This window comes from Crocodylus siamensis, chromosome 4 (assembly GCF_052110815.1).
Source record: "Crocodylus siamensis isolate JL-2025a chromosome 4, ASM5211081v1, whole genome shotgun sequence".
Classification (NCBI taxonomy): domain Eukaryota; kingdom Metazoa; phylum Chordata; order Crocodylia; family Crocodylidae; genus Crocodylus; species Crocodylus siamensis.
In genome coordinates this window covers 201,757,364-201,784,498 of record NC_143398.1, presented here as the reverse complement: position 1 = coordinate 201,784,498, position 27,135 = coordinate 201,757,364, and the positions used below count along the sequence as shown (strand labels likewise).

General features: G+C 50.9%; 2 protein-coding genes and 1 long non-coding RNA gene across 12 annotated transcripts in view; 2 read left to right on the top strand and 1 right to left on the bottom strand.

The window, feature by feature from the left end:
* The window catches only part of HOXD3 (homeobox D3), a 64,604-nt gene extending 49,204 nt beyond the window's left edge, over window positions 1–15,400 (top strand). For 5 of the 8 annotated variants that reach the window (XM_090045397.1, XM_090045396.1, XM_090045395.1 and 2 more), the window contains 3 exons: window positions 6,612–6,695; window positions 11,149–11,699; window positions 12,698–15,400. In XM_090045397.1, coding sequence (XP_089901523.1) covers window positions 11,204–11,699; window positions 12,698–13,449 — 1,248 coding nt within the window. In that variant the 5' untranslated portion in view covers window positions 6,612–6,695; window positions 11,149–11,203 and the 3' untranslated portion in view covers window positions 13,450–15,400. Of the gene's footprint in view, window positions 1–3,575; window positions 3,595–6,611; window positions 6,696–10,024; window positions 11,700–12,697 lie in introns of those variants that run through there. The other 3 variants (XM_090045401.1, XM_090045393.1, XM_090045392.1) reach the window with 3 other exon arrangements.
* LOC149867431 (uncharacterized) lies at window positions 1,379–6,603 on the bottom strand. 2 transcript variants are annotated; one of them, XR_016442053.1, is made up of 3 exons: window positions 5,171–6,603; window positions 4,078–4,291; window positions 1,379–2,522 (listed from the first exon to the last, which is right to left on the bottom strand). It is a non-coding gene; the product is annotated as an uncharacterized LOC149867431 (long non-coding RNA). The 2 variants fall into 2 exon arrangements; XR_016442052.1 differs by having other exon boundaries at window positions 4,078–6,603.
* An 8,180-nt stretch (window positions 15,401–23,580) lies between the features above and the next one.
* Window positions 23,581–26,933, top strand: HOXD1 (homeobox D1). 2 transcript variants are annotated; one of them, XM_090045416.1, is made up of 3 exons: window positions 23,581–25,014; window positions 25,112–25,266; window positions 25,530–26,933. In XM_090045416.1, exons 1-3 carry the CDS (start codon window positions 24,540–24,542, stop codon window positions 25,569–25,571), a joined length of 672 nt encoding a protein of 223 aa, XP_089901542.1. In that variant the 5' UTR covers window positions 23,581–24,539; the 3' UTR covers window positions 25,572–26,933. The 2 variants fall into 2 exon arrangements, with proteins under 2 accessions (XP_089901542.1, XP_089901541.1); XM_090045415.1 differs by having other exon boundaries at window positions 25,112–26,933.
* The last annotated feature ends 202 nt before the right edge of the window (window positions 26,934–27,135 follow it).

Sequence of the window (27,135 nt, the reverse complement as noted above, 5' to 3'; positions counted from 1 at the left end):
CAAGGAAGATGATAAGAATAGATTTCTACAAGTCCTGACCACGTGATTTGCGAAATAATTAATTCAGCACGTCCCTTAAGAAACACGGAGTCGTCATTAATCTGCCAAGCAAAGGACTCTATCAGACTTGAAAACTGAAGAGATCCCAAGAATATAATATACAAAGGGTGCAGTCCCTTTCTCTCCACACCTAGCTCTTTGGTAGCAGCCGAAAAAGAGAAGCCTGGTATGTAAACATTTTACTTTTATTCCTTCATATTTAAATCCTTAATGAACTTAGCTGTCAAATGCTTGACAAATAGGACCCCGGGCTTCCTGATTTGGAACCAGGAAGAGCCCGAAGTTGGTCTGAGCTGATGCAGTGACCTTTGATTCAGAGAACAGTTTACACTATATGAAAAATTGTGATCTTCGGCAAAAAAGGATTCCTGTGCGTGCCTGGTCGTACTCTGGAGAGAGGGGAGAAGCTGAGATGTGGAGTGAAATGGGAGAAGATTTACTGGTTGCTAGTGTCTAACTGGGAACAATACTGGCTGTCAGGGCATCTGCTGCCCATTCTTAAAATGGTGAGAAAAGGCCCTGAACTTCTTTTCAAACAAGGGTCGTAAATTTTTCTTCGCGTCATAATAGAAGGCTATAAAACTGAGTTGAAATTTTACCCAAGGCAGGCTTTAGCCAGGAGATAATGAATTCAGAGGCTCTCTCCCCACACCAGACCTCCCCGCCACCGGGACACAAAGGGAAGGGGGAATTTTATTTTTATTCACTCATTTATTTATTTTTTGCCAGACCTGCCCCCCGTTTGGGACCGGTCGCGCTCGCCTCGCCTGTGCCCCTGGCGCGGGGAGCAGTGTGGAGGGGCGCTCCGAGGGGGAAGCCCCCGTGTCAGCTCTGCCTCCCCCTGCAGTCCTGCACTCTCCCCACTTCCAAGAGTCCAAACTGAGAGGGACATGGCCAGGCTACAGTTTTGATTTAGAAATCATTTTCCTCCCAACCAATACGATTTGGACCTCAAGGCTGAGATTCCTCCGTGAAATTCCCCAGTCAGTTGGAAATCCTTTCTGCAAACAGGATATTCTTTATTATCCCTTGCTGGAGTAATTTCTTAAAAACCCAGATTGTAGCTTTTATTACTTCCGTTTTGTGGCAGGACAGAGACAAAGTTTCCTATGTTATGAATTATACATTAAAACAATAACACATTAATTCAATTATTCAAAGATGACAAATGTTTATGTGCTTTGGTAGTGACTAAGAAACAGATTTGCTACTTCATGAGAACTCCTACATTTTTATCAATGAGGTTTATATTATTCTGTTTGTCCGGAAAGAGCCCAAACTCCACGATGCCATGCAGTAAAATGGACCCGAACATAAATTGAAACACTTTAATAATAACGTTTATTCCTTCATATAGCCCGGGATATTTTATCAGTTTGACAATTGCCGGAGTTGTTGTTATAAATCATCGTAAGTAATTCCTGAAAGGGTGCGAGGCTGCTGGGGGCGGGCGAAGACTGTAAATCTTTCTGTTTTATTGCTCTATGAACATATGCTCCGATTGAAGAAGTCTTAGATCCTTTACTGGAGACAAATTCACGCAAAGCTGGAATCCTGCTATCGCTGGGGATTAACACTTCCTTAATGCTTTTCCAGTCCTTTTGCAACGGCTTAATTTTTGCTTCTGCTTTTGGTGGTTGGGTTTGGGGGGGTTTTTTTTGCCATGCAACTCAAACAACTCCTTCGGTGGTGGGTACCTTTTTCCAAATTGCTCACAAAAAGGGGATTTTTTCCCCCTCCTCTTGATCCTTGCGTGGTCGATGGAGCGGTTTTATGGAAGGAGCGAAGGATATTTTCGTCATCCGAAAATGTCTAAATACTCTGTAGAATTATTTCCTGCGCTGGATACATGCATCCGTCTACCTCTATGTAAATCCAGACAGACCCCTAGCTAGGTACACTGATGTAAAATGCATGGCTGACGGGAAAGGATGTAAAGAACAATTACCTTGTATTCGAGGCAGGTTTTAAAGGCACCATTTCCAGGAAATATATGATTATAAATCCGGAGTTGTACACCATCATTTACACGGAATTTATGTTTGACTAACTGGACTCCAATCTTTTTATGACTAGTTTGGAAAGTCAGGGAAAGCAATGTAATTTAGATAAATGTTACAATACACTTATGGATAGGATTGTAAGGTAATACGTTACTGTCAGGTCGCCATGCTTTGGGTGGTAATGAAATCTTAGCAGATGCTAGATTAGGTGTGGTGCTGTTATAGCTTAGAAAATCAAACAAAGACCGAATATACATTTTTGCCGGATTTTACATGTTCAGATTCTTTGTGTACATCCTTTGGACGTATACATGTCGCTTTTGTTCTGGCTACAGACATGCGTATGCACGCCACAGAAAGAAATAAGGCTCAGTCCACACGCAGACATGTAATGTGATTTTTCTAAGGCTTCTTTGGTCTCCAGCTTCGGGAAAAAACGAGTTTACTTAAGTTTCTCCTCTACAGAAAAGAAGGGGGAGGAAAAAGAGAGCATATTAGTAAAACCCAGTACGTTTCAGTGACCTTTCATTGCACGTTTGTGCTGCGGAGTTTGTATCTATGCCTGTTATTTTCAGTTACCTTAAATCCAAATTTATTTTCTTCTTCTGTCACAAATTTCTGAATTATTAATTTATTTGATCAGCAATGGCTGAAGAGGCTGCTAGTCGGGTTAATGCCCTCTGTATTTGTTTTACCCACACGGGAAAAGATTAATGCCATAGAAATTACGGAGTGCTCACGGATTGCGGGGTGCTTCCCTGGAAGATTGCTGTGGGAGTTTAATTTGTCCAGGAGAGCTAGGAACGCACAATTTACCTAGGAAGAGAAGGTCCTGATAGTACTTGGCCAAAGAGATCAATTTAACCAGCGGGATTTGTAATAGATCTGAAAGGGAATTTGGCCATTCGATGCCTAAAACAATAATCTAACGCCAGCGTCAGTGGAGTGTGAAGACATTTTTGCAGTGGACTGTTGCAATGCTCCTGCAGGAGGTGGCTGGGCGCCTCTGGAGCCCCGCGTAACACCCCAGACATGTCTGTTCCGGGGGGCTCGGAGAGGACGGACATTGTGGAAGTTCCAGCCTCAATCAGAACAATCTGCTCTGGGGATCACGTGAACAAATATGCTTGTGTTTGAAGGCAGCGCCTATATTTCTGATTATAAAGGGGTTTGTGTTGCTCTTCCCCAAAATTCATAAATGGCCGCACGATTTAAAAACAAAACAAAACAAGAGCCGGCCAATTGCTGCCTTTGATTCCCTGAGGTTGATTGCAAAGGGTTGTGGTTTTTTTTTTTTTTTTTTTTTAACCCCAACAAATTCCGAATTGCACTCGCCCTCTTTTATTGGTAGTTGAGCCTGAGCCTGCTTTCATTCTATCGGGAATACTGGTGTATGGAAATGTCTGTAAAACCGCAAGATCAGGTTTAGGACAGTATTGTCTGCAGACAAAGGGTGAAGGATATATTCTAACAACCGCAAGCGCAGACACTGAGACTGAGGAGCCCAGGTTTATGATAAATTGATACACAGGTAAGCAACTGCATGACAAAATGGAACCTTTAACCACAGGGCTGCAATATCGCCTGCAGTCAGAGGCTAAATATAATTTGTTTGTAATCTCTGATCAGAAGGATTGCAAATGTGTAGCGAAAGATGCATCTGTCTCCGTATGCATCCAGAGCAATATCATCTTCAGTATATGCTTTACTTTTGGAAACTAAACATTTTCCAAAAGGCTGGAGGAATGCGTTTACCCCAATTTTATTCTGTATTTTGGCCGTTGACAGTATGGGATGGCAATTAAACAAAAAAACAGAAAAAGGAGGAAGGGGAGAAAAACTTTGTTATATACTATCACTGCCAAAGTGAGATGGAGCATTATATTCATTCGCTGACTTGGACTGCTGGGCAGGGGGGAGTCGTGTTGGTTTGCAAAGTACGATATAAAATAGTCTCTTTGGTAATGTAGCCTCTTCCTCTGGTCTCTTAAACGCTCTTGGCAAATGCACTCACCTTTTGCCTTAGCCTTTCATGCGCATTTATCATTCGATGCTGCGTTTCTGGTCTTTTTATTATTATTTCTCTCAGTCACACTTGCACTCAAAGCAACGATTTGCTGTTTACCAAGCAGTTTTCTTTAAATGTGTTTCCATGGGGTGATCCTTGGAAAAAATGGACTAGCGTGTTCATAGAGAAGCTGTTCAGTGTCCCTTGGAGGGCTTGGGGTCTAATCCCAATAAAAAAGAAAGAAGATAATTTATGTCAATTTAATCTAACAAAGGGATGTCACAGGAACCTTAATTCCGCTGTTGGCTGTTGAAAATAGCCAGAAACTAGCACTAAATGCCAAGTGTGCGTTTTAAGAGCCCCCTACCCTATTTAAAGAATAAGAACCCGGGATGACCTTTTAAGATTCTCCTTACTGAAGTGGCTCCAATACAATGTCCAAGCTTCGTGCAGGGTAGCAGGGATTAAGACTAAAACGTTGCCAGGCTAAATCGGGACAGAAGCCTTTATAGCTCTCAGGCAAGTCGCCCTTCGTTGTAGACGCTCGCCCGTTTATGCAGAACAATGAAAAGAAGGGCAGAAAGTTGTTTTGTCAATTGGGCGCGCTCTGCTCGATCAGAACTTAAAGGCAGGGCACATTTTTCTTAGCTCTATGCCTCCGAGCTGCTGGACTGCCAAGTTAGCCGGCTGAATCCAATTACAGCAAGCAGCATTTCATTTGGCTGGATGGAAGCACTCACTTATAACTGCACCTAAAATTTCAATAACACCTATATTGGGCCCATGCCTGAATAGTCCTAAAGATTTCCTTGGATTTAGCCCTGGCAACTTTTGATCAGAGCCCAGTTTTAGTTCTTTGAAGAAGTCTCAGCAAGGATGGCACAAAGCCAACTTCTTTAAGCCTCAGATCCTTAGGAATACAAACTTCTGGGGTTAACCCACGTTGTGATCAAAATCTCTCTCTCTCTCTGCTAAACTGGCTGTCAAGTTAGGCGGTCTGGAGCCAGGCTGTTCTCGCGGAGCTGCTGGGGAGGCAGTGGGACTGTTGTAAAAAGGATGAGAAGTCGATAATTAATTAGACACAAAATGAAAAACTTACCATGTTAATCAACAGCGGCTTACAGTGACTTGGTTTGCAATATTATGATCTCTTCTCTCAGGCTTAAGGTGCACCCGAGTAATGCTTTCTTCTTACACACTGTAAAGTGCTAGTTCTAATGATCTCTGTTAAAAAAAATAAAGCACTTAAAGTTGACGTACGCCCACGTGAATATATTATATAAGACGTTACCGGGACAGGCCCTGGACCAAGAACCTGGGAGAGCATCGTGTGTAATCATGAAGCTCCACTTCCCAAACTCCAGTTTGCCAGCATAAATTAAGGTGATTTGGAGGTGGAATGCTGCATCATACTGGGTTTGAATAGGGACACAGAAGACTTGGTGGAAAGTTGTAAGGTCTGTTGTGTTGTGAGCTATTGGAGGCGCTTCCGTTGGTTGTTCATTAAGTGGTGAGTTATTGCTATACAAGCCAAAGGTCATATCAAAGGCTTATGGTTGCTAGATATCGTCTTTATAATGACCTGGGCTTCTTTGTGGGGGATTTTCTTGCACTCTTAATGTTCTCAAACTCCTTAGACGACACATTAGAGAATCCAAGTGGTCATTTCGATGCACAAATGTGCGTTGTGCATAGATAGGCAGGGATTTTTCTCTCTTATCTTTCCGTGGATCTTAAACAGCAGCTCTAGTTAAATGTTTATGGCGCTTTCCTAAAACCGTAGATCAAAGTGTGCGTGTGTGTGTGTGTGTGTGTTGGGGGGGGGGTGTAGATCTGTACAGGAGTGCGGTGGCTTGGCTTTCCTTGTTGTGACAAACCCAAAATAACCACAGCTATACATAATGTATGAAACCCGAGCAATGGCGCTGTGGTCTTTCTAGCAAATTTCCATTCTTCCTAGTGTAAACGGTTAGACTTGTGCATGATGTTTCCCTGCCTGATGCCAAATGCATGCACGTCTCGTTTACCCTGTGGAGCTCGAGTTGCTTTTCGATCCCTTTTGTTGTTGCTGCTGAGAGAAAACAAATTACACTCTGCGATTTCTATGGTTGCCCTTCCTTTTTCTAAGAGGCAAAGGACACTGATCCGGGAGCTAAGGGGGCTGGCACCGCTAAGCAAGGCTCCGGCATGGGGACGGTGTTTGTGTCTGTGCTCGATGCGGGCTCGAGGCCGTTTATCAAGTGTTCCGCCTAGGTGCCCGCAGCGCCCGGGAGCTCGCATTGTCTGCGGGACTCGGGCCAGGCCGCTCCAAAGTTTGGCCGCTGCCTCTTAGAAACCGCCCCCCCTCCAAAAAAAAAACAGCAACAGAAAAAGGCTTCTAGTAAAGCACCGCTAGCACAGCCCCTGTTCTCGGTAAACTCCGATGTGGAGCGAGAGGCAGAGGGTTTTGCTACAGCAGGGCGTGCATTTATTATGAAATTCACACAGAAAGAAGTCGCAGGCAAAACAGCTTCCACTGAGACGTCTCACTTTTGTTTCAGGTTCGCCCCAACGGATTATCCACAGGAACCCGAAGATCCTACAAAAAGAGTTAAAGTCAAAATTCAAGAAAAAACATAAGAGTGGTGAGTTTGTTGCATTCGCTTTTCCATCCGTTTGCCCCCTCTGTCACTCCACCAGCCGCCTCCACGAAATGTTTATGGTAGGGCAGAGATCAAAAGCGCTGGGAGCGTCTCCCACCCGGCGCTGCACGTTCGGCGATTTCCAAATCGACGGTGGTTCAATAGCGGTGACCCACTTCTCCGCACCCTTCCCGAGCTGCTGGTACAGCAGCAGCTAAACAAAGACATACAGAAAGGCAAATACTTGCACTAGCTCAACCCCATCGAAGTAGCTCGTTATTAGAGATTTTTAAACCCGATGGAAAAACAAGCCCGCGTTTAACCGAACCACACTGAGATCGATTCCGCTTCCTCGAATGGGAATTTCGCTCCGGCTTCAGCGGGAGCTGGAGCTGACTTTTTAAAGGCTGTGGGCTTTTTCTGCCGCTTTGATGTAGCAAAGCTTTCCTTACAATGTTACTGTTAAGTCCCAAAACAATTCTTAAGGAAGACGTCTATTTTGCTCAAGAGAACCGTCAACATCGGTCGGGCAGAGAAAGCTTCATTATGATCCAAATTTAGAAACATTAGTAACGGGAGTTTAGAGCTTAAAACCATTGTAAGAGAAGCAGGTCAGACAGCTATTAAAACACAAGCTTTGGATACCATCTATAGCACACATACGTATCTGCATTAATGGCAGCCATGGGCATACTATGCCAGACACACTCTTTCCCCTCCCAAACCCTTTTCCTCAAAGTTAATTTCCTGGAAGTCTTCGAGTTGCAGACTCTCCATCCATTCTGTAAACTGTCCTCCAGCAAATCCACCAACTATTGGGAGAGAGGGGCTTGTGTGGGGGCGAATAAAATCAGAAAAACAGACACGCAGTTAAAAAAAATCCCTGGCAGCGTGAAGGAAAATTGCCTGTGCCCTGGACGAGAAGCAATAAAGGAAGAAACTGGTTTGGCTACTTTATATACATGTGCGCTTCCAGGCTTTAAATAAGGCAAATTTGCGGAGTAGGGGATTCTTTTGCTGGTCTGCCTCCTACGCGCAGCCTGTTTTACACTTCTGAAAGTGTTGGGTCTTGGGAAGTGTTTGCCTTTTCATTCCCTACTGAAGCGTTTACTGCTATAGTACTAGCAGTCATAAATTTTGTTACAAACCACAATGACAGGTGCATTGATATGCACCGTGAGAGCTCCGGCTGCTTAATAACCACTCCACTGGCCGCTCTTACTGCCTTATATTTATTTATTCGGTATCATATTAGATATTGATCCTAAGCAGAATTAAGTGTAGTGGAAATTTTAGTAGAGAACTGCTTAATATGAATATGTTTGGGTGCCGGATCGAATACAATTGTGAGGCTGGGAACTTGTCAAAATGGGAGCTACTTGCATTTCGGGCGCACACGTGGGGTGCGTGTCTGTGTGGGTAGGGGAAAGGCTGCTGCTTGCTCTAAAATTCCTGCATCTCTTGTAGCCAGTCTGATCTCTAGATAGGGCTGGAGAAGGGTTGGGAGCTCGGAAGCGCATTGAAAACTGTGACGGGACAAAGAGCTCCATTATCATATGTAATGTATAGCGGTTCAGATGAGGTTAACCTTTCTGGAGAGCAGGCAGGGAAATTCGAAACACAGACACGGATACTTTGTGGTTTCCTAGCCCCAGTTGCCTTTCAGTCCGCCTCCCACAACGCTGCCTAACCATTTGGATGTGACTTTTTCTGGAGATTGGCTTCGGCGGAACCAAAAAGTGTTGAGCCTGTGCTTTGGTGTTACCTCTGAAAACATCGCCTTATGCAAAGCCAAAACGTGTAAAGGTCCCCCCGCCTCCCCCCAAGATCTTAAAAGATGAGCCACCAAACAGTTGAGCATTGTCCATGTGATTTATGACCCATTGCCTCCTTTTTAGGTTCAAGCAGAGTTCACAAGCAGTTGGTATTTCAGAAAAGAAATAAGGCTTTTTAACAGTTTTGCAGCGATACTCTCTCTTAAGAGTCTGTATATGCTTTGGGGGAACTATATTTCACATGGTCTGTCTGCACAATGTTGTGTTGTCATAACAGGATGCCACAGTGTTACTGAAAATATAAATGATCAAGATAGAAAATTATGAATGGAGTTGATTATTTAAAAAAAAAACACGTTATGAAATACACTTAAGCTGTGGCTAAGCTTCTCCGGAGCATCACACTTTCTCACCACACATCAGAAGTCCGCGATTTTTCAAACACGTTAGACCCCTGTTTGTTGGTTTCTTCGGGGAGAAGACAGCTAATTTTTCTCCCCCTGCCAGCTTCCCAGAGTGTCTCCATGCTGGGGTTGAGCAGAGAAAAGAGCCCTTCTGGTTAAGCTGTATTCCAGATAAACTGACAAGATAAAGAATTTAAAGTCACCTCGAATTGGAGTTGCCTTGGCTTAGAATATAAACTGGGCTGAATTTTAGAAAGAAGAACAGTGCTACTTAGTCATGCACATTACCACCGGGGAAGAGCAGGCAAATAAATTTGACATAGCATATTACCACAGCATTGTATAAATATTGACTGAAGAATGACAGTTATCAGTTACTGCTTTAATGTTTTAGACCTACTTTTCTATAATGTGTTAAGAAGTGAGACAATAAAAGAGAGGCAGTGAGCGCGTGAGACCTACTCAAATACAGATTATGTTGTCAACTGAAGTGTTTGACACTTTATCCGGATTGTGTGATTCGAAGATGCAAAAATATGAACAGAAACGTGGGCTAAGGAAACAATTAGAAACATTCCGGAGCCATATCACAGCATGCTGCTACGTCGCAGACTAGTTCCCATGTTGGAGTAAAAAAAGTTAAGATTTGCTTTCAAGTCATGGCACCCGGGCAATTTCCGGTACAAAAATATTGATTATGTACAGAAACTTTTCGTATAGGTACATTTTTGAGACCCAGCAGTTTGAAAGGAAAAATCCGGACTTTGAACTAAGGCGCGCATGCTAATAAATGAACACAGCATGGGTTATAATAGGAGGTAAAACGGGCCACAGCATCTCGGAACGATTCAGTTGACAATCACCGACAAGAAAGGTTGAGTAGAAGATTGAGAAAGGTTGAAGAAAGTAGGAGAAAGGTTGAGCAGAAGATTTCGAGAAGTAAAGTCATCAAAGAATGCAGTTAGGACCGCTGAGTTTTTCTTTATAGTGCAAATTAAAGTTACTGAATAGTCTTAGTTATACTTTAACTTCTTAGGAATCTTTAAAGGAAAAGAGAGACCGGGTTTACAATAGAGATGGAATTTTCTCTGTTTTCTTCAGTTTCCAATTCTGGTTCAATCCATCATGTCATGTGAGGCTCTCACACGCTTGCACGCATGCGTGTCTAAGAAAAAAAAAGGAGGGAAAATAGGGAAATGTTGGTTAATCTTTCTACCAAAACGGTACACAGAGGTCAGTCATCAGCAATACTGTATACACATATATACACATCCGGGATAACAAAATAAATGATAGCACGGGCATACAGCTGAGGAACCGGGGAAAAGAGGGCGGTTTAGACATGCAGAGGTGGTTTTGCAACACATTTTATGCAAATACCGGGAAAGGGGAATTTAGAGATAAAAGGCACGAAAGCAAGAGGAGGAGTGAACTTATGGAGAAACCTCTGGGCTTTCAGAAATGATCTAAGGTAATTCGAGAGTGATACTGTGGGGCCATGGAGTCTCTGCTTTTTTACTGATAGCACAGCAGCCGTGCACTGGATGGCTCTGGTGCTTAGTGCCTATGGGTGTGTGCGTGTGTGTGTGCGTGTGTGTGTGTGTACACACCGAATTCTCCCGCACAATCGTGGCAGAGCCCGACACCCCCCCGCCCCGGCCCGCGCAGGGCGATGGAGCGGGCCCGCCGCCGCCGCCTGCTAATTCCACGACACGAAGGGGCCCTGGCCGTGTTTCTTCTCACTCGCCCCGTGTTCACTGCAACTTTTTAGTCAAGTTTCTTCTGTGCGTGCGTGTGCGCCTGCATATGTAGGTGTGTGCACGTGTGTTGTATGGGTGTGTGCGTGGGTGTGCACGTGTCGGGCAGGTATGGGTGTGAGCATGTGTGTTGTGCGTGTGTGGGTGTGTGCATGTGGGTATGTGCATGTGTGTCATGCGCGTGTGTATGCGTGTGCGCACGTGTTGTGCGTGTGTGTCTGCGTGTGCAGGTGCGTGTGCAGGTGCGTGTATGCGTGCCGTGCGTGCCTTTGTTGTGTTTGTGTGTGGGTGTGTCCACGTGTGTTGGGTACGTGCGCGGGTGTACGTCGTGTTCGTGCGCGGAGGTGTGCGTATGGGTGTGTGCCCGGGTGTGTGCGTGTGCAGGTGTGTGCATGTGCGTGCGCCCAGCTAAGAGGCGTAGCCGGAGGCAGAGGCCCGCGTTGGCAGGGCGCAGGGGTGCGGGCGCGGGCCCGGGGCCCGGCTCTCCCTCAAAGTGTCTTTTGTGTCCCCGTCCCCGCAGGTGGGTCCCGCGGCAGCGAGCGGCCGGCGCCGGACACGTGAGGCGGCCGCAGTCAATGTTATTTGAGCGGGGCGCCCCGGCCTCGGCGATCCCAGAGCGCGACATGCAGAAAGCCGCCTACTACGACAACGCGGGGCTCTTCGGGGGCTACAGCTACGGCAAAGCCGACGCCTACGGCTACGGCTCGGCGCACCAGCCCTACCCCGCGGCCGCGCTGGACCCCGACTACCCCGGCTCCGCCTGCTCCGTGCAGGGCGCCGCGCCCCTCCGCGCCCCGGCCCACAAGGGCAGCGACCTGGCCGGCAGCTGCATGCGGCCGGGCGGCGGCGGCCAGGGGGGCAGCCAGGCCCCGGGCGGCAGCGAGCAGCAGCAGCCGCCCGCGCTGCCCCCGTCGCCCCCGCAGAACCCCGCCAGCGCCGCGCCCCCGAAAAAGGCCAAGGGCGGCCCCAGCGCGCCGGGCGCCGGCCCCGCCACCATCAGCAAGCAGATCTTCCCCTGGATGAAGGAGTCCCGGCAGAACTCCAAGCAGAAGAGCAGCTGCGCCGCCGCAGGTACCCGGCGCAGCCCGCTGGGGGCCCGGGGCCCTGCCGCCTCTGGCCACGCGGGTGGGAGCTGCCCGGGCGCCCTCGGCGGGGACCGAGGGGTGTCTGGGCGGCGGGCGGAGCTGGCTGCTCCCCCCGCCCCCCCGGCCCGTGGGACGAGGAAACAGCCATGCCCCTCGCCCCCTTTGGCCTCCCCCAGCCTCTCAGTCCCCGACGGGCCCTGGCGGGGGCTCTGCAAACCAAGGAGCATGAGCTGCGGGACCCAGTAGCCCTCACACGCCGCAGTGGGAACATCTCAGACTCCGTGTCCTCTGCTCCTGGCTGTTGCCTTCAGACCCGCCTTGGGCCTTTGCTTTGGTGAAGGGAGCCCAGCGTTTACACAAGCCCTCGCAGCCGCCTTCAGTCTTGGCCCCAGTCCTCTCAGCACGCTCCCCATGGCTGATTTTGTCCTGCTCCACCCTGACTCGGGATAAGGGCCTATTCCCCCAGAAAGCAACAGGAGTTGGATCCGTTGCTCAGAGGGGGCAGGGTTGGGCCTTTGTGGTGGGGGAGGGAGCAAGGCCACTAAGATGCCTTCGAGGGGCCTGGGGGAGTTCAGATCCAGGGGAAGGGGTGGGGGGTCTTTGGTCATTGATTCAGCTGGTGTATGACGGCCCCACACTGGCCTACTCAGGACTGATTCTGCATTGGCAATACCTCAAAGAGAGGTGCGTTGGGAAGGGCTGTGTTGTGCCAGCTACAAAACTCCACGTGCCTCATGGGTGGTCAAACAAGTCTACCCTGGGGAAGGTCCAGCAAAATAGACCAGATCAGATCCATTGATTGCCGAGCCACTGGACCAGAGGGCAGTGAAACAGGGACTCCATGCCAGTGCTTGCACACAGGTGTGCCAGGGCTGTTGGGGGTGGGGGGAGGTTCCTTTGAATCTTTGTATCAGTGCCCTGCAGTGAATGGGTTGCTGGGTCAGGGCTTTAGGGCTGGAGCTTTATTTGTTTCTCTTCCTCCAGCAGGAGAGAACTGTGAAGATAAGAGCCCCCCGGGCCCCGCATCCAAGAGGGTCCGCACGGCCTACACCAGCGCGCAGCTGGTGGAGCTGGAGAAGGAGTTTCATTTCAACCGGTACCTCTGCCGGCCGCGCAGGGTGGAAATGGCCAATCTACTGAACCTGACGGAGCGGCAGATCAAGATCTGGTTCCAGAACAGGAGGATGAAGTACAAAAAAGACCAGAAAGCCAAAGGGATCATGCACTCTCCCGTAGGACAGTCCCCTGACCGAAGTCCACCCTTAAGTGGCCCGAATCATGTAGGATTCTCCAGCCAGCTTCCAAGTGTCAATAGTCTTAGCTATGATGCTCCTTCACCAACCTCCTTCGCCAAATCGCAGCAAAACATGTATGGCCTGGCTGCTTACACAGCGCCTCTCAGCAGCTGCTTACCCCAGCAGAAAAGATACCCGGGAGCAGAGTACGACCATCACACCATGCAGAGCAACGGCGGCTTTGCCAACCCCAACTTGCAGGGCAGCCCCGTGTACGTCGGCGGGAACTTTGTTGATTCCATGCCAGCTTCTGGCCCGATGTTCAATATCGGCCATCTTTCCCATCCTTCATCCGCCAGCGTGGACTACAGCTGCGCTGCTCAGATCCCAGGCAACCACCACCATGGACCTTGTGACCCTCATCCCACATACACAGATCTTACTTCTCATCACACATCTCAGGGAAGGATTCAGGAAGCACCCAAGCTCACGCATCTGTAGTAGACTGGGACGGATTGAGAGCGGGAAATGTACTCACCTTGCAATTACCTCACTTTTCTGACGTTACGGTGTTACTTTGCTCTGAGTGCCAACAGCATTAGTGGATTGGTCTCCCCTAACAGCTCCACCCTTCTGTCCTTTCTTTCCTTTGTACCATTTTCTTTTTATTTTCATTTTGTTGCGACTCCAAATAAGTCAATGAAAAGGATCCTTTCTTTTATAGCTGTTTTAAGCATGACAGTGCAATATACTGCAAACCAAGGGACTCATAATCTGGTAATTATGTACTTGAAGGTAAGTCTTAGAGATCAATTAGTATTAGCAGCGCGTCATGCTGAGGTGTTTTTAGACCAATTGTGAGCGATGGGATCTTGCCTGCATATAAGCTTATTTCAGAGAAGTTAATTTATTAATTCTTCCGTAATGTAAGGATTGCATTGGACTAAATGATATGTATTTATTATTTTAAGCGAGACATTTTTGTATCACGGATTATTTATCCTCGTCTTAATGTATTTATGTGGATATTTGTAGAATTTATTCACCAATACTTCGGGAGATTGATTCAGGTCCATGGTGACTTACATTTCACCTATTTAGTATATTTGGTCTGAACTAGTTGAGAGAGTAGTTTTGAACAGTTGTAACAGTGGCTGGTGTCTGTAGTTTATGTAAGGATTAATTAAGACAGCAAATTGTAAGTCATTAATAGAGTAAAACAAACTGTGGCATTACACAAATGGCCGTTTTTGCTTTAAAGCGTATTTATTTCAAATTGTCTGGTACCATTTGAAGATCTATTTAGATTTTCTTTGGAAGCCGCTTTTTGTTTAGTTAGAAGTGCGTCCGCTGGAACAATGCAATGCACTTGGTCGTGTTGTTTCTGAAAATTTTCTACCTACCAAAGCCTCAGAGAGGTTGGCATTTATTTATTGACTAAATATCTCTTGCACACATTATTTCGGTGGGCTATTTTATTTTTATTACATTCTAGCTATCTGAAATAGAGTAAGCTTAGAATGCAAAAAATTAGAAACCCTCTAATAGTGCTAATATGATTAGGGTTTCCATAGCAATCCATGCTGCAGCTGCCCATCTCCTTTGTTATTTATACTGTTGTTTTTTATACCGACCATAAATCAATTTTTAGACAGCATTGGAAGCCCGAGATTAATTTTTTTGCATAAAAAAACACTTTGTAAGAAAATTGACAATCAAAGATATACAAATGGAAGGAAGCCGCTAAGTATAATAACTGAGATACAACGAAAGTAAACAAACTCTTCCGAGATGCTCACTATAGCTTTCAGCTAGAAAATCATCTCCGTGTGCTCCTCTGTAGCAGAGATTGGTACATTCCTTGTGACAACTATTCTTACTGCCGTGACCACAATATTTCGTAAAAGGAACAAAGATTTACAACCATCTCATTTCCTCCTTTTTTATTTATACCTTTGTGTTTAATCGCTCAGTGGAGCTACCAAGGTTTTTGGAGGCGCAGAAGTGGCGTTAGGTCTGTTAGGAAGGAGACATGCCCCTCCAAGAAGGCTTTTTCTTATCGCTTTTAAAAGCCTTCAGTTAAGATTCAGATCTTCAGTGTTCCCAGCAAAGTCGTCGCGACGCGCCACTTTTTAGTTTGAAAAATACTCCAACTCCTACTCCTTCCCTTGATGCTCAGACCTGTTCCTATTGTGAGAAATGCTTCACTCCTACATTTCTGTCAACACAGGAAAATCTTTCTTTTCTGGTGTTTCGTGGGTCACTAAAGACTCAGAATATTATTAGTTACTTTTTTCTCCGTGCTATTTTTAAACATGTCATGTTACGCTGAGAAAAGAAGTGTATCCTTTTGTTAAATTTCACTTTGACCCGAGCAGATTTGAATATACGTGTTGTAGATCTCTAAACAAAACCAGAATAAACTGCTTCGATCGAAGAAATATTTTAACCACTTCGTGACCTCCCCGTGTTTTCTATAACAGTTTTCACACCGGCTGCTTCTTCGGAGATAAGCTAGGAATACGTAAAATAAATAAACATTCAGATAAGTAGTAACAGTGAACACTGCAGCGGCGTGTCGAGTCTAACACGACACACACACACATATTTGTAAAACGATTTGGTGCCTGTAGATCAGTGTTCTTCACATTGGAACAGATTTCATTTCATCCACCTCTAAATCCAAAATGCAGAACCAGCGTGTTCCCACAGTCTATTATGTTACCCAAAGTCACTCTTCTGAACGTGCGGACATCTGGAGTCCAAGGTTTGTGGGCTGGCTGACATGCCTAGGCTTCCTTACATTCGCGACAAAAGGAAGAGGATCATTTAGAAATTTCCCGGGGTGGAGGCAGGGGCAGAGGTTTTAGGCCACAAGATACAAATACAGTGTTTCGGGGAGCCCTGGGACGTGGTCTCTATATTTTGTAGGGCAAAACTGCAAATCTCTCTCCAAACGCTCCGACTGGGGAGCGGAGAGGAATCATGTGATAAATACATTCAGTTCCTTCGCCCTTAGCCGGGTCCAGGTGCTTTGATGTAACCGCGATAGAGCCCCATGATCACGAGCTAATTAGCAGAAGCCCTGGGTCCTTAGCTAGATGGCTGGCGCTTTTACAGAGTTTGCATAAGCATCAGCAATCTGGGAGAGAGGCACTTTGGCAAGAGTCGTCCTTTTTCTTGGCCCACCATTTAAACTTCATAAATTATAAAACAGCCGCTCCAGCGCTGCACATCACCCAGCCACAGGAACAGGCGCCCCGCGTTGCCAGTCCCGCCCGGGGGCCTGCCACAAAGCCTGGCAGCCAGCTCCCGACCCTGCGCCCCGCCAGCCCCGAAATCAGCCCGGCGGCTCGGGGAGCGTGTCCTCAGACCCCGCTTCAGCCAGGCCTGGCCCAGAGGTGCCACAGCGGCCATGCCTTCCTCGGTGCTGCCGGAGAGAGAAGAAAAGGGCGACAAGGCGGCTTTCGAGCTGATCCAAAGCCCACTGGGAAAGTCTCCCAGCCAGGCCTTGGGGCTCTGGAGCGTGCCCCGAAGGGGGCTTTATGCTCATTCAAACCCGGCATTTTAAATATTAATCGGAGCTCTTCAGGAGGCCGAGAAATCCCACCCGCGCCCGCCCAGCCCGGCAAGGCCCCGCGCCCGCTGCTGGAGCGCACCCAAGGGTGGGAGGGCAGGGGCCGCTCCCGTCGCAGCGCAGCTCCAGCGCGGGGGTCCCCAGGGTGAGCCGGGCTTGATCTGCCCGGGCGTGGAGCCAGATCTGCTCCCGGGGGAACTCGGGGGGGGGGCTCTGTCTCGGGGTTTGCACATTCCCGGGGGGCTCTGCTCCGTACTCCCCACGCCCCCCCGCCCACGCGGAGCCTGCGGGGGGAGCGGGTCGGGCCCTACACGCGAAAAGCAGGCGCCTAGGCTGCGGCAGGGCCCGGCCCTTTCCCGCTAGGCCGCGGGGCCGGCGGGGGCAGGGGTTGGTCCGTCGGGTCCGCGAGCACATTTTCTTTCTTTCCATCACTTGGGTCCTGCCGCTGCCTCCTCCCCCCACCCTTACCCGAGGCTACAGGAGGTCTGAAAGGAGACAGATACCCCTCGGCCCCGGGCCCCTGGCGGCAGAGACGCCGCCGCGGGCTCCGTTCCCCTGCCGGGAGCTGGGTCCTTCTCGGGCCGCGGCAGCCCTGGCCCGCCGGCAGCTCGCCTTCATGAGCCTGCGGGTTGTCTGGGGAGCGGGGCAGGGGAAAAGGCACCGCTGAGCGACCTGCAAATTGGCCGGTCGCGGGAGGCAGTAGGGGGTTGGGGGCGGCGAGCAGCTCTCTGCGATGGGCCCCATTTGTGCACAGCGCGGTCCTGAAGCACGGGCCCGCCCCCCGCTCCCCGCCTGGCAAGCCTTTCTCCCCCCGCGTTTCGTAGCCGTGGCCAGTGGGGAACCCAGCACAGCGCCCATCGGAGCGGGCAGCAGGCACCGTGTAGTCCGCTTGGACCCACAGGAGCACCCCCGCCCCTTGCCTAATGTCATCACCTTTGAATAACGCTAGTTTCGAGTTTGGAAACAGCGCTGCGGAGGCGGGGGCGGGGGCAGGGGCAGGGGCAGGGGCAGGGGCTGGGGTTGAGGCAGGGGCAGGGCGCTCCGATCTGGCCGGGATCCGCTCCCCAAGCACGGGCCTGGCAGGAAGCAGCGGAGCGGGGGAGCCCCAGCCAAGGCCGGCGCTGCACAGCCGCCCGCCCGCTACCCGCCTGCCTGGCCGCCTCGCAAGCTGCTCGGGCCCGCGGCCCCAAGCCCCCGGGGAGGTCGCAGCTGGCCCTGATGCCAGGGCACGCTGCAACCTCCTGGCGCGGGCTCAGGCCTACGGGCGGGGCTCCCCAGCGGAAAGCCCCGGGCATGTGCACGGCAGGCGCACAAAGGCGCTGGGGGGGCCACGCTGCCAAGCGGTGCGAGCCGCCCGAGTGCCAGGGCGCGCGCCTGGCAGGCGGCGGGAGCGGCGGGGCTGGCTGGCAGCAGTGCGGCGGCTCCGGCTCCTGCCGGGCAGCCCGGCGACCCCCGGCCCCAGCTGGACAGGAGCTTCCAGGACAAACAAGAGGGGCTCCCCAGCAGGCCCTGGCCCGGGGTCGCTCGGAGATCGCGGGATCGGGCCTCCCCCCGAGCCGAGGGAGGAGGAGGCGCCGCAGGCTGAGGTCCTGTTATGCTTCCAGCGGGGACAGGCCCCGTGGCCGCCGGCCCGGCTCGAACAATAGCGGCGGGGCCGCGGGCGGGCGGCGGCGGCACAAAGAGCCGGGCCCAGCAGCGCCCGCGCGGGCCGGCGCTGCCGACACGGCCCCCGGGAGCCCGCAGCCCGCGCTCTGCAAGGCGCGGGATCCGGGAGAGCCCGTTACCCGGCCCCAGCCACTTCCCAGGGACTACATCGCAAGTTAATCACTGAAGAGGCAAGAGCTCTCCATTACCAAGCGAGCGATTGCAGCGGGAAGGCTGCGGTCCGTGCTGGGAGCGGGGCCGGCGGGGGAGGAAGGGGGGATCGGTTCTATTAAGAGTTCATCAATCACCCAATGTGCACTTTTCACTCGACAGCGGTTCCTCCTACTCCAGCTCGAGTCCGGGCCAGCTGGGATTCGACCAGAAACCACAGCCGGAGGAGACAGAAAGCAAACCTCAGCCCCGCCATCTAATATTCACGGGCTAGCGCTCGGCGCTCAGCTTCCAGCAGGGAGGCTGCAACTGAATCCTTTAGTCACAAAGAGCGACATGCAAAAAGGGACCCCGTGGAGAACAACCTCAGCAGACTTAGTGCCCACACACACACACACACACGCACACACACACCAGAGCACAGCCTACTAGTGAAGGCCTTTTCAAGACAATGCACAACAATACAGGCTGCCCCGGATAACCAAGACAAGCTTTGCCTATCTTACTTCGCGTTAAACTTGAGGGTCTATGATGGGCTCGACCCCTAACATAGCTCAGGGGTCGGAGCATCAGCTGTGAAACGCAGGCCGGGAGGTAGCCCAAGCTGCTTATGGAAAAGGTTTCCGTGAAGGAACAAAGCAGGGGGGGAATCAAAATCGAAATAACCCCAAGCTGCAGAAAGCTGAGTTAGAAAGATAACTCCCAACATTATCCAATACCTGCCGGTTTGCTTGGCTTTGCATGCTCCCTTGCAATTGCACTTGAAAACACAACACAACGACACAGCGTGTGGAGGGGGCTTGCTGGTGGGCTGAGTGCCCCAAGACGCGGGGGCTGCACTTGGCTTTGCACAGCACCCAGCACTTGACGGAGCTGCCATTGGAAAGAAAAGGCAGATGGGAGCAATGCGAGGCGCTGTGTGGGAGAGAGAAGAGGAAGACGGTGTGTGTGTTTGTCTTCACTAACAAACTGTTGTCCACAGAAGGGCCCCCTGCAATGCTCTCAAGTCTCAAGGCGCATAGTCCCCGAGTTTCCCGGGCTCCTTTACCAATGGTCAGAGGGTCCTGTAAGAGGGCCAAGGAAGCAGGAATTCCCGACAGGGGGGTTAGCTCGACAGCACTGGTGGGAATCGCTGGGGCTGTCCATATTCTTAGAGAAGGAGGTAGAAACTTTCTCTCCGCCTCTTCCAGGCACAGTGTGGGGGCTTAATCAGTCTCCTGCCTCATCCAGGCCCCTCAGGCCTGCTGGAAAGGCCAGCCAAGAGAGCCAGGCTTAGAGTGGGGGACAGAGACTCACCTTCCTCTACCTAAAGCGGAGAGGACGGCCTTGCAAGCCTACACTACAGCCCCTTCGTGTTTGCCCCTGAGCTGAATGTGGATTTCGCTGGAGTGCCACCCAAACTAACGTTTCCCTATGCGAGCTTCTCTTATTATCCGATACAGCAACTCCTATGGACAGCCTCCTCAGTGAGGCACCTGCGACTTTTTCTTGTACAGCAAGGCCAAAATAATTTATGTAGAGGATTTTGGCAAATTCTCCTGAACACAGTCTTTGAAAACCTACCAATCATGATATGGACTTCGTCAGCTTGCCTGGAGACTCTTTAAAAGATGTTCCCAGAAGTGTTTTTTTAGAGGAGTGCCAGGGAAACACGGTAGATCCAGATTCATAATACTCATCTCTCTACCAGGCAGCAGAGCCGAAGCTCCAAGCTCCCATTCCGACCACGGCTCTACTGGCCTAGGGCCTCTGAGGGGTGCCAGGGGTCTGCTGAATTTACACTAGTGGTGGGCCTATTCTTTAGGCTCAAGTGGCATCCCATTACAGAGCAGCTCAGAGCAGGAAGGACGGGCCAAAGAACATTTTCCCTTCTGCTGGTGGTAACAGAGTTTGCAGAACAGGTCCAAACAATCTTTCTGGGGAAAAAATGGAAGAAAATGAGCAAAGTGACAATTCCTGAAGTATTGACTTGGACTCTTCTCTACAAGGTGCCCTTGATCTCAGTAGAGGCGGATCTGCCCTGCCAGCGCCTGCATGCCTCCGAGTGTTTTTCGGAATACTTACCGCGTGTTAACAGGTACGTGACTCCGGCTGACTCTGGAGCAAACGCCTGTAGGGAGGGGCGCTATTTTTCACGCCTCTGCCAAGTCGCTGTAATAATTGCCGATTTGCACGCTCCTAAGTTTCTTCTGACTCGTTCCAGGTCTCCAGCAAGTCTGCAGCACTGCGCTCCCAGGCAGCCTCCACATCCCTATTACCGGTCTCCCACCGCTGCTTACAGAGGCTCCCTTTTCCGCTTTTAAAAATCTCCGGGTTTCTTTTCCCTACCCCTGAACTTTCTAGAAATCTTCTCCAACCCCTTATAGGAAAACCCACAGCTCCCTGATGTGACGCCCACGTTTGAAAATAGTGATGTTAGACTATGCTGAAAACTACAGCTTTTTTCCAAAGAGAGACCTTCAGAATGAGAAAATCCGGAAGGGCTTGTAGCTGGGGTCTTCACTCCTATACAAGTAAACTGATGTAGGCAGGTAATGGATAGAAATAAATAGCAGTACCGGAACAAACTTGTCCAGCTGATATGGATGAAATCCCCTAGTTCAAAGTGGTTTAAAACACAGCTTTTGCAATAGGTAAAACAATGCATTGTATTTTAAGAATGAAAGGATCAACTAAAACTGTTACAGAATTCTGGAAGCTCAGCCTTGACTGATCTCAAGTACCTCTTACTGAAGGGGCATCACTTGTTCAATTCATTTTTTTAATGAGGTGTGAAGAAAGAGTAAAATTTCACTGTCTGAAGGGGTTTCATTTGCTAAAAAAAAAAAAGAATTATTCCTACGGAAAACGACTTTACAAAACTAAAGCGTATGCAAAGCGATTGCAAAACTAACTTAAGCGGAGGTCCTGCTTGCTTTAAAGCGGGGAGGTGGGAATCCGAAAAAACAACTAAAATTTCTTAACCAGATAATAGGTTTCTGCTTCCTTTGGTTAAATGTGTCTCTCTAGGGATCATAACCATTCACAGTTAAATTTCCTGCCAGTTGACTATCTATCTATCTATCTATCTATCTATCTATCTATCTATCTATCTATCTATCTATCTATCTATAATATAGATACAGATATATAGATATAGATAGATAGATATCGCCCTCCCTCTCTCGCTCTCTTTATATACATATATATACATATGAAGAGAGAGCGATATAGACATATTATATATATCTAGACATGTTTATTCACCAATTATGAATTATGACTGGTGAATTATATATATCATAATTGGTGAATCACTGACAACACAGTTGGTAACACTTCAGAAGTCTGTGTCAAGGTGCCGTTAGAGAACACCTAATCCAAAGATCTAGGTTAGCAGTAATTTAGTAGCAAAAACCATTCTGCAACCTCACAGCAAAAGCATTGCTCCATTCATGCTCCATTGTCTTGCAGAATATATTTTACAGACTGTTGAGAAATAAAAAACTATGATCTGAAAGACACCTTGGCGTATTTATTTTTTCCTGCCAGATTTGGAAACGCAAACCTATATTACAATTCAGGCAAAAATACAATTCAGGCAAAAGAAAAAAAGAAGGAGGGAAAAAGAAAAGACGTGGCGGGGAGCTTTGCAAGCTGTCAGCCAAAGACCTGACACACAAAAAATATGACAAGGCTCTTACTCTTGCAACACCAGATAGGAAAGGTGGGTGCGGGGTCCCTGGAGAAAAATAACTCACTGATTTGTTGCTGTACGTCCTAGAAATGTTTCCTGATGAATTTTAACAGAAAATAAGAAACTTTGTTCTGAACTTTTGAAGTTCGGCGGAGGAAATCAACGGGTGAGTTTTCTAATAGGAGTTTCTAGTGTAAGGAGCTAATTAAACACCTCACTTGCATTGCCCTACTAATTCCCTACCTCAAGCGTGTGTCCCATTTTCAGTCCCTAATCAAAACCACTCAGCTGGAGCGCCTCTTATCAGGCCACGGCCCACGGAGGGAAGCCCACCCCCTGGCACGCGTGCGTGCTGCATGTGCTCCGCGTCTCTCGGAACGGGCCACCGTTTGTGACAGGTAGCAGCCAGGGGGCCTGGCCTGCCCTTACACCCCGACGCACATGAAGACCTCCACTGCAAGATTTCAGTGAGAGCTGCTCTCCACTGCCGTAATTGCAGATCTGGCCCCTCAGTATGTTGCTCTGAGCTGGACGCAGGCGGCAAACCTTTGCGATACAGTTGTACTTGGGACTAAGCATCCTGTGACTGCGGGTGCTGGTTATGCGGGGGGAGGAAGGCGTGAGGAGGGAGGGCACGGTCTCGCATTCAGTAACGTGTATGTAATGAGCACATTAATAAGGACTAAATCTGTAAGGTGCTTCTCTACCCGGCCTTCTGCCTGACTTTAGACAAACACCTCTCTTCTCTTTCATAATGACAACATCCCCCGGGGTCCTTTACTGTATTATATGCCAGAAAAGCTATGGGAAATACTCGCGTTTTATTTCTTGCCCCTTCCCCCCGCCCCCAAGTCCAATAGGCCAAATCTCGCCCCTTCCCCTCCAGCCACCTGCATCCCTGACTCGGATTTTCACCCGTTCTGCTTTCAAGCACCACAGGTGCTTCTCCTCCTGGCTCCTGAGCCCCGAGAACGGCGTGCTCAATGTGTCTGAGCCTCCTGCCCTGGCCCGTAGCAATGAAACCCCGTTTGCTGGACTCAGCCCAGGGCTCCGTGGTCTCGAGTCAAGGTTTCAAGTATCTAGAAGTATCTAATCAAACTGTATTTATACAATTTTTGGAAACCAAGGTCATTTGTCTTCTTCAGTCAAATTAATTCTCCGCTCCCCAGGGCAAATGAAGATTTAAAAAGTAATAGCAGAAAAGGCTGGAAAGTTTGGGAAAGCAGCGATTTGGATCTCCTTGCTGCTCTATGCTCTTTGATTTCTGTGCCAGTGGTAAACACTCAGTAAGCAATGCTATATTACCAAGGGAAAAATGAAAGCCCATTAACATTGGAAGTCCTCGGATACACTTTCAAGAGACGACAAAGCACTTATCTGCTGGAGCAGAACCATTAATAGCTAGGAGGCACAATAGCATCCAAACCCTTCAGATCTGGACTGGCTTCCGGATGCATTTTAACCTCCGATTCCTTCGGATCTGCAAAGATGAAGTGTCTCTCGGAGAGGGAGCACACGCACAGCTGAGTCCCAGCTAGCGCCGAGATGGCAGGGAGGCGGGAAAGGCACATTACTCCCCAAAACGTGGGCACCCGGGAAAGCAGGGGACAGCTGCTCCCCTGCCCTAGCAGACACGAAACTCGCGAGTCCAGCGCAGGGCAGAGGACCCGAGTGCCAGGGCGGGGCGCCTGTATTGCCCGACATAGGCAGGGGATTAGGAAGGACAAGGCGAGCTCGTGCTCCTCGCGGCAGGGGCGACAATGCCAGGCCCAGCCGGGCATCTGGGCAAAGGCCTAAGCGGAGTGAGCAGGGCCCGGCCCTCCTTAGTCCCCTTCCCCTGCACTTGTGCCCCGCGATCGGATCAGCGCAGTTACCAGCCTGCACTGCGGGGGGCTGGGGGCTCTTTAAGGTCCCGTCAGCGCCTTGGGCTGGCAGAGCTGGGAGCGGGGGAGGGGCCGGGGCAGCCGGGCAGCCCCTTCTCCCTGTGTGCGGGGCTGCCGCCAGGCCGTGCGCTTGTGTGCGTGTGCGCGCGCGTGCTCGTGTGCCTGCGTGTTCATGCGTGTGTGCAGCTGCGGGTGTAAGCGTGTGTGTGTTCGTGTGCGCGCGTGCTCATGTTCGTGTGTGTGCGTGTGCGAGGGTGTGTGTGAACCCGTGTTCCTGTGTGTGTATGCGTGGGGGAGGGGCGCGTGTATACGTGCGCGCTTTCCTGCGTCCATGGGTCCGCGTGTGGGCGTGCGTGTTCATGCGCGTGACTCTGCGAGTTCGTGTGTGCGCGTGCTCGTGTGTGTGCGTGCGTGGGGGTGCGTGTTCGTGTGTGTGTCCATCCCGGCGCTGCCCGCGCAGTCGGTCCCGCACCAGCAAAGTTTGCGGCGGGCCGCGGGCTCGGACTGCGATTGGCCGCGGGGCAGCACGTGCCGGCCGCCGGCCCTATATTAGGGCAATATTGCCCGCGCGGGGCGGTGCCATGGCCGTGGCGGGCGGCGCGGGCAGAGCCGGGCCCTCGCCCTCGCCCTGCCCCGGGCCATGAGCGCCTACCTGGAGCTCTTCCCCCGCGGTGGCGGCCGCGCCTTCCCGGAGCGCGCCTACGGGGCCGCGGGCAGCCTGCCGGGGCCGCCGCCGCCCCCGCCCGGCTTCGCCGCCTGCCAGCGCCAGGGCGCCTGCGGCCCCGCGCCACCTGCCGCCGGCACCTTCCCGCCGGGCTACGACCTGCCCTACGCGGCCGGGCCGCAGGGCTCGGGCGCGGGTGGCGGCGGGCCCCCGCACTACGCCACGTCCCTGCTGGCGGGCGGCGGCCTGCCCCCGCGGCGCGACCTGGGCAGCCGGGCGCCGCTCGGCCCCTTCCCGGCCGGGCTGCACGAGGCGCCCGCCTTCCCGCCGGCCGGCGTCCCCAGCGGCTCGCCGCCCCCCGGCACCTACCCGCCGGCCCGCTCCCCGGCCCCGGGCGCCGCCAGCGGCACCTTCGACTGGATGAAGGTGAAGAGAAACGCGCCCAGGAAAAGTAAGTCTCCAGCCGGGGGGGTTGGTGGGGTCCAGCGGCCCCGGTCCCTGCCCGCGGGGGTGCGGGGCCGCTGCTGACCCCGCTCTCTGCCTTGCAGGCAAAGCCGCAGCCCCCGGGGCCGCCAGCGCGGCGCGCACCAGCTTCAGCACCCGGCAGCTGACGGAGCTGGAGAAGGAGTTTCACTTCAACAAGTACCTGACGCGGGCCCGGCGCCTGGAGATCGCCCGCGCGCTGCAGCTGCACGACACGCAGGTGAAGATCTGGTTCCAGAACCGCAGGATGAAGCAGAAGAAGCGCGAGAGGGAAGGGCTGCTGCCGCCCGCCCGCCTCGCCGCCGGCACCCCGGAGCCCTGCCCCGCTGCCCGGGACCCCCCCTGACGCGGATCGCGGCCGGCGCCGGCTCCCGGGCAGCTCGCTGCGGGGCAGGGCAGGGGGCACCCGAGGTGACGGAGCGGCCGCAGCATCCTCGGGGCATCCCGAGCCAGCCCCCTGCCCATCCTCCCTCTTTGCACTAGGGCCCTGCCTTGCGACCAGACCTCTGGGCTGCGTCTGCCTGAGAAACGGCTCCTCTGTCCTATCCAGCTGCCTATTGCGCTCGTTTCTGTAAATGCACCGGATTGCTCCTAACCGCCGCTGGCTTGCACTTGACTTCTGGGTGGATCGGGGATTGCTGCCGGGCAAAGCACGCTGCTAAGTTTCCTTGTTGGCCTTTTGACACGTTGGTAAAGCAGGCGGCGCAGCGTCCTGCCTCTCGGAGCGTCCTTGAGGCTCAATGTGCCGCGAGGCTCTGCTGAAGGGCCTTTCTGGCCGCCCGCCAGCCGGAGAAGATGCGCTCTGGCTGGGTCGGCTGAGCGTCTGCACGGACAGCGAAGTTCTGGGCATTTGCACTATGACGCTTTAACTCGCTCCTACTCTCCTATGTGCCTGAGTACAGACAGTCCCGGATCAGCTGCTACCGCAACCCAACGACCTCGTTTTCAAACTTCGCAACTGCGACTTACCAAAGCTGTGGCCGGACTTGTACTGTAGCTTTTGTAAAGGAGAAGCTTTGTCTTGGACTTTCTTTGCTAGGGCATGATTGGTGGGGCTGCTTTTTAAATGCAATCCCAAATAGCTGGGAGCTGACCAGATAACGCCTAAAACTGATAGGTAGATGGAGAACAAATAAGGAGGGCTTTGCTGAACAATAGTGGTACCAAAGATAGTCTGATCTACCCGGCAGGGTCAAACTGATTTAGTAGATATAATGCTGGCTGTGTCCTAGGGGCTTTTTGTTTGGTTGGTTAAGTTTTTCTTGCCCCCCGTCCCCCTTCAAGAGAATATATATTTAAAAAAAAAAAAGTAGGAGTTTTTTTTTTTTTTTTTAACAAAATGAACTAGAAGCTTAGTAGTTATTCCCTAACCTTTCCAGGGAGAAAACAACAGAAAAGTGGCTTGCAAATGAAGGCTCCTCTTGTCTTTCCCTCATATGGTAGTTCTTAGTAATAGGGAAGAGGGCACGAAAGCACTGACTTCCCACTTCCAAAGTCAAGAATCACAGAAGGGGACTGAACCACGTGGGCAGCCTCATCTGGGGAGTACGCAGGCTGACCTTCCCCCAAACATGATCGGGGTCTTCATTACTGACTGGCTAAACTTGGGGGAGGGATATCCCGTCCCAGCTCTCTGTCCACGGGAACTACTTGAACTGAGATAGCCCGATGGGTTTCTAAACCGTGCCTACAACTTTAGGAAGCAGGTAATAGTGCACAATGGCCTTGTGGTTTAACAGTGACTGCTAGACAATCTCTTCAGTGACCTTGCAACTAGGGAGTCCCAAACACCTCATGGGCAAGACTGTGAAGTAGTTGAATCCCAACTCATGGGTTTTAAGCAGAGAGTGAAATGAAAATAAATAAATAAATGCGATTGGAAAATGATGTGGCCCCGGATGCTTCAATACATTGTTGTCAGTGTCATTCTAGTATATTTGGCCATCTGTCCCTCAACAGAGTAATGGTAATTAGCTCTTGACTAAAACAACAGAGCACCCACTGGGCTGTGTTGGGATTTCAAGAGGGGCCGAGATGCAGGCATTCTCCATGACCTCCGGTCTGCCTGCAAGAGGGCTTTGATATGGCA

What these genes read in the sequence shown, in the direction of transcription:
- HOXD1 (XM_090045415.1), top strand. Translation starts at nt 24,540, where the DNA reads ATGAGCGCCTACCTGGAGCTCTTCCCCCGCGGTGGCGGCCGCGCCTTC. An exon ending in GAGAAACGCGCCCAGGAAAA is followed by an intron (nt 25,015 to 25,111) that starts GTAAGTCTCCAG and finishes TCTGCCTTGCAG; the next exon opens with GCAAAGCCGCAGCCCCCGGG.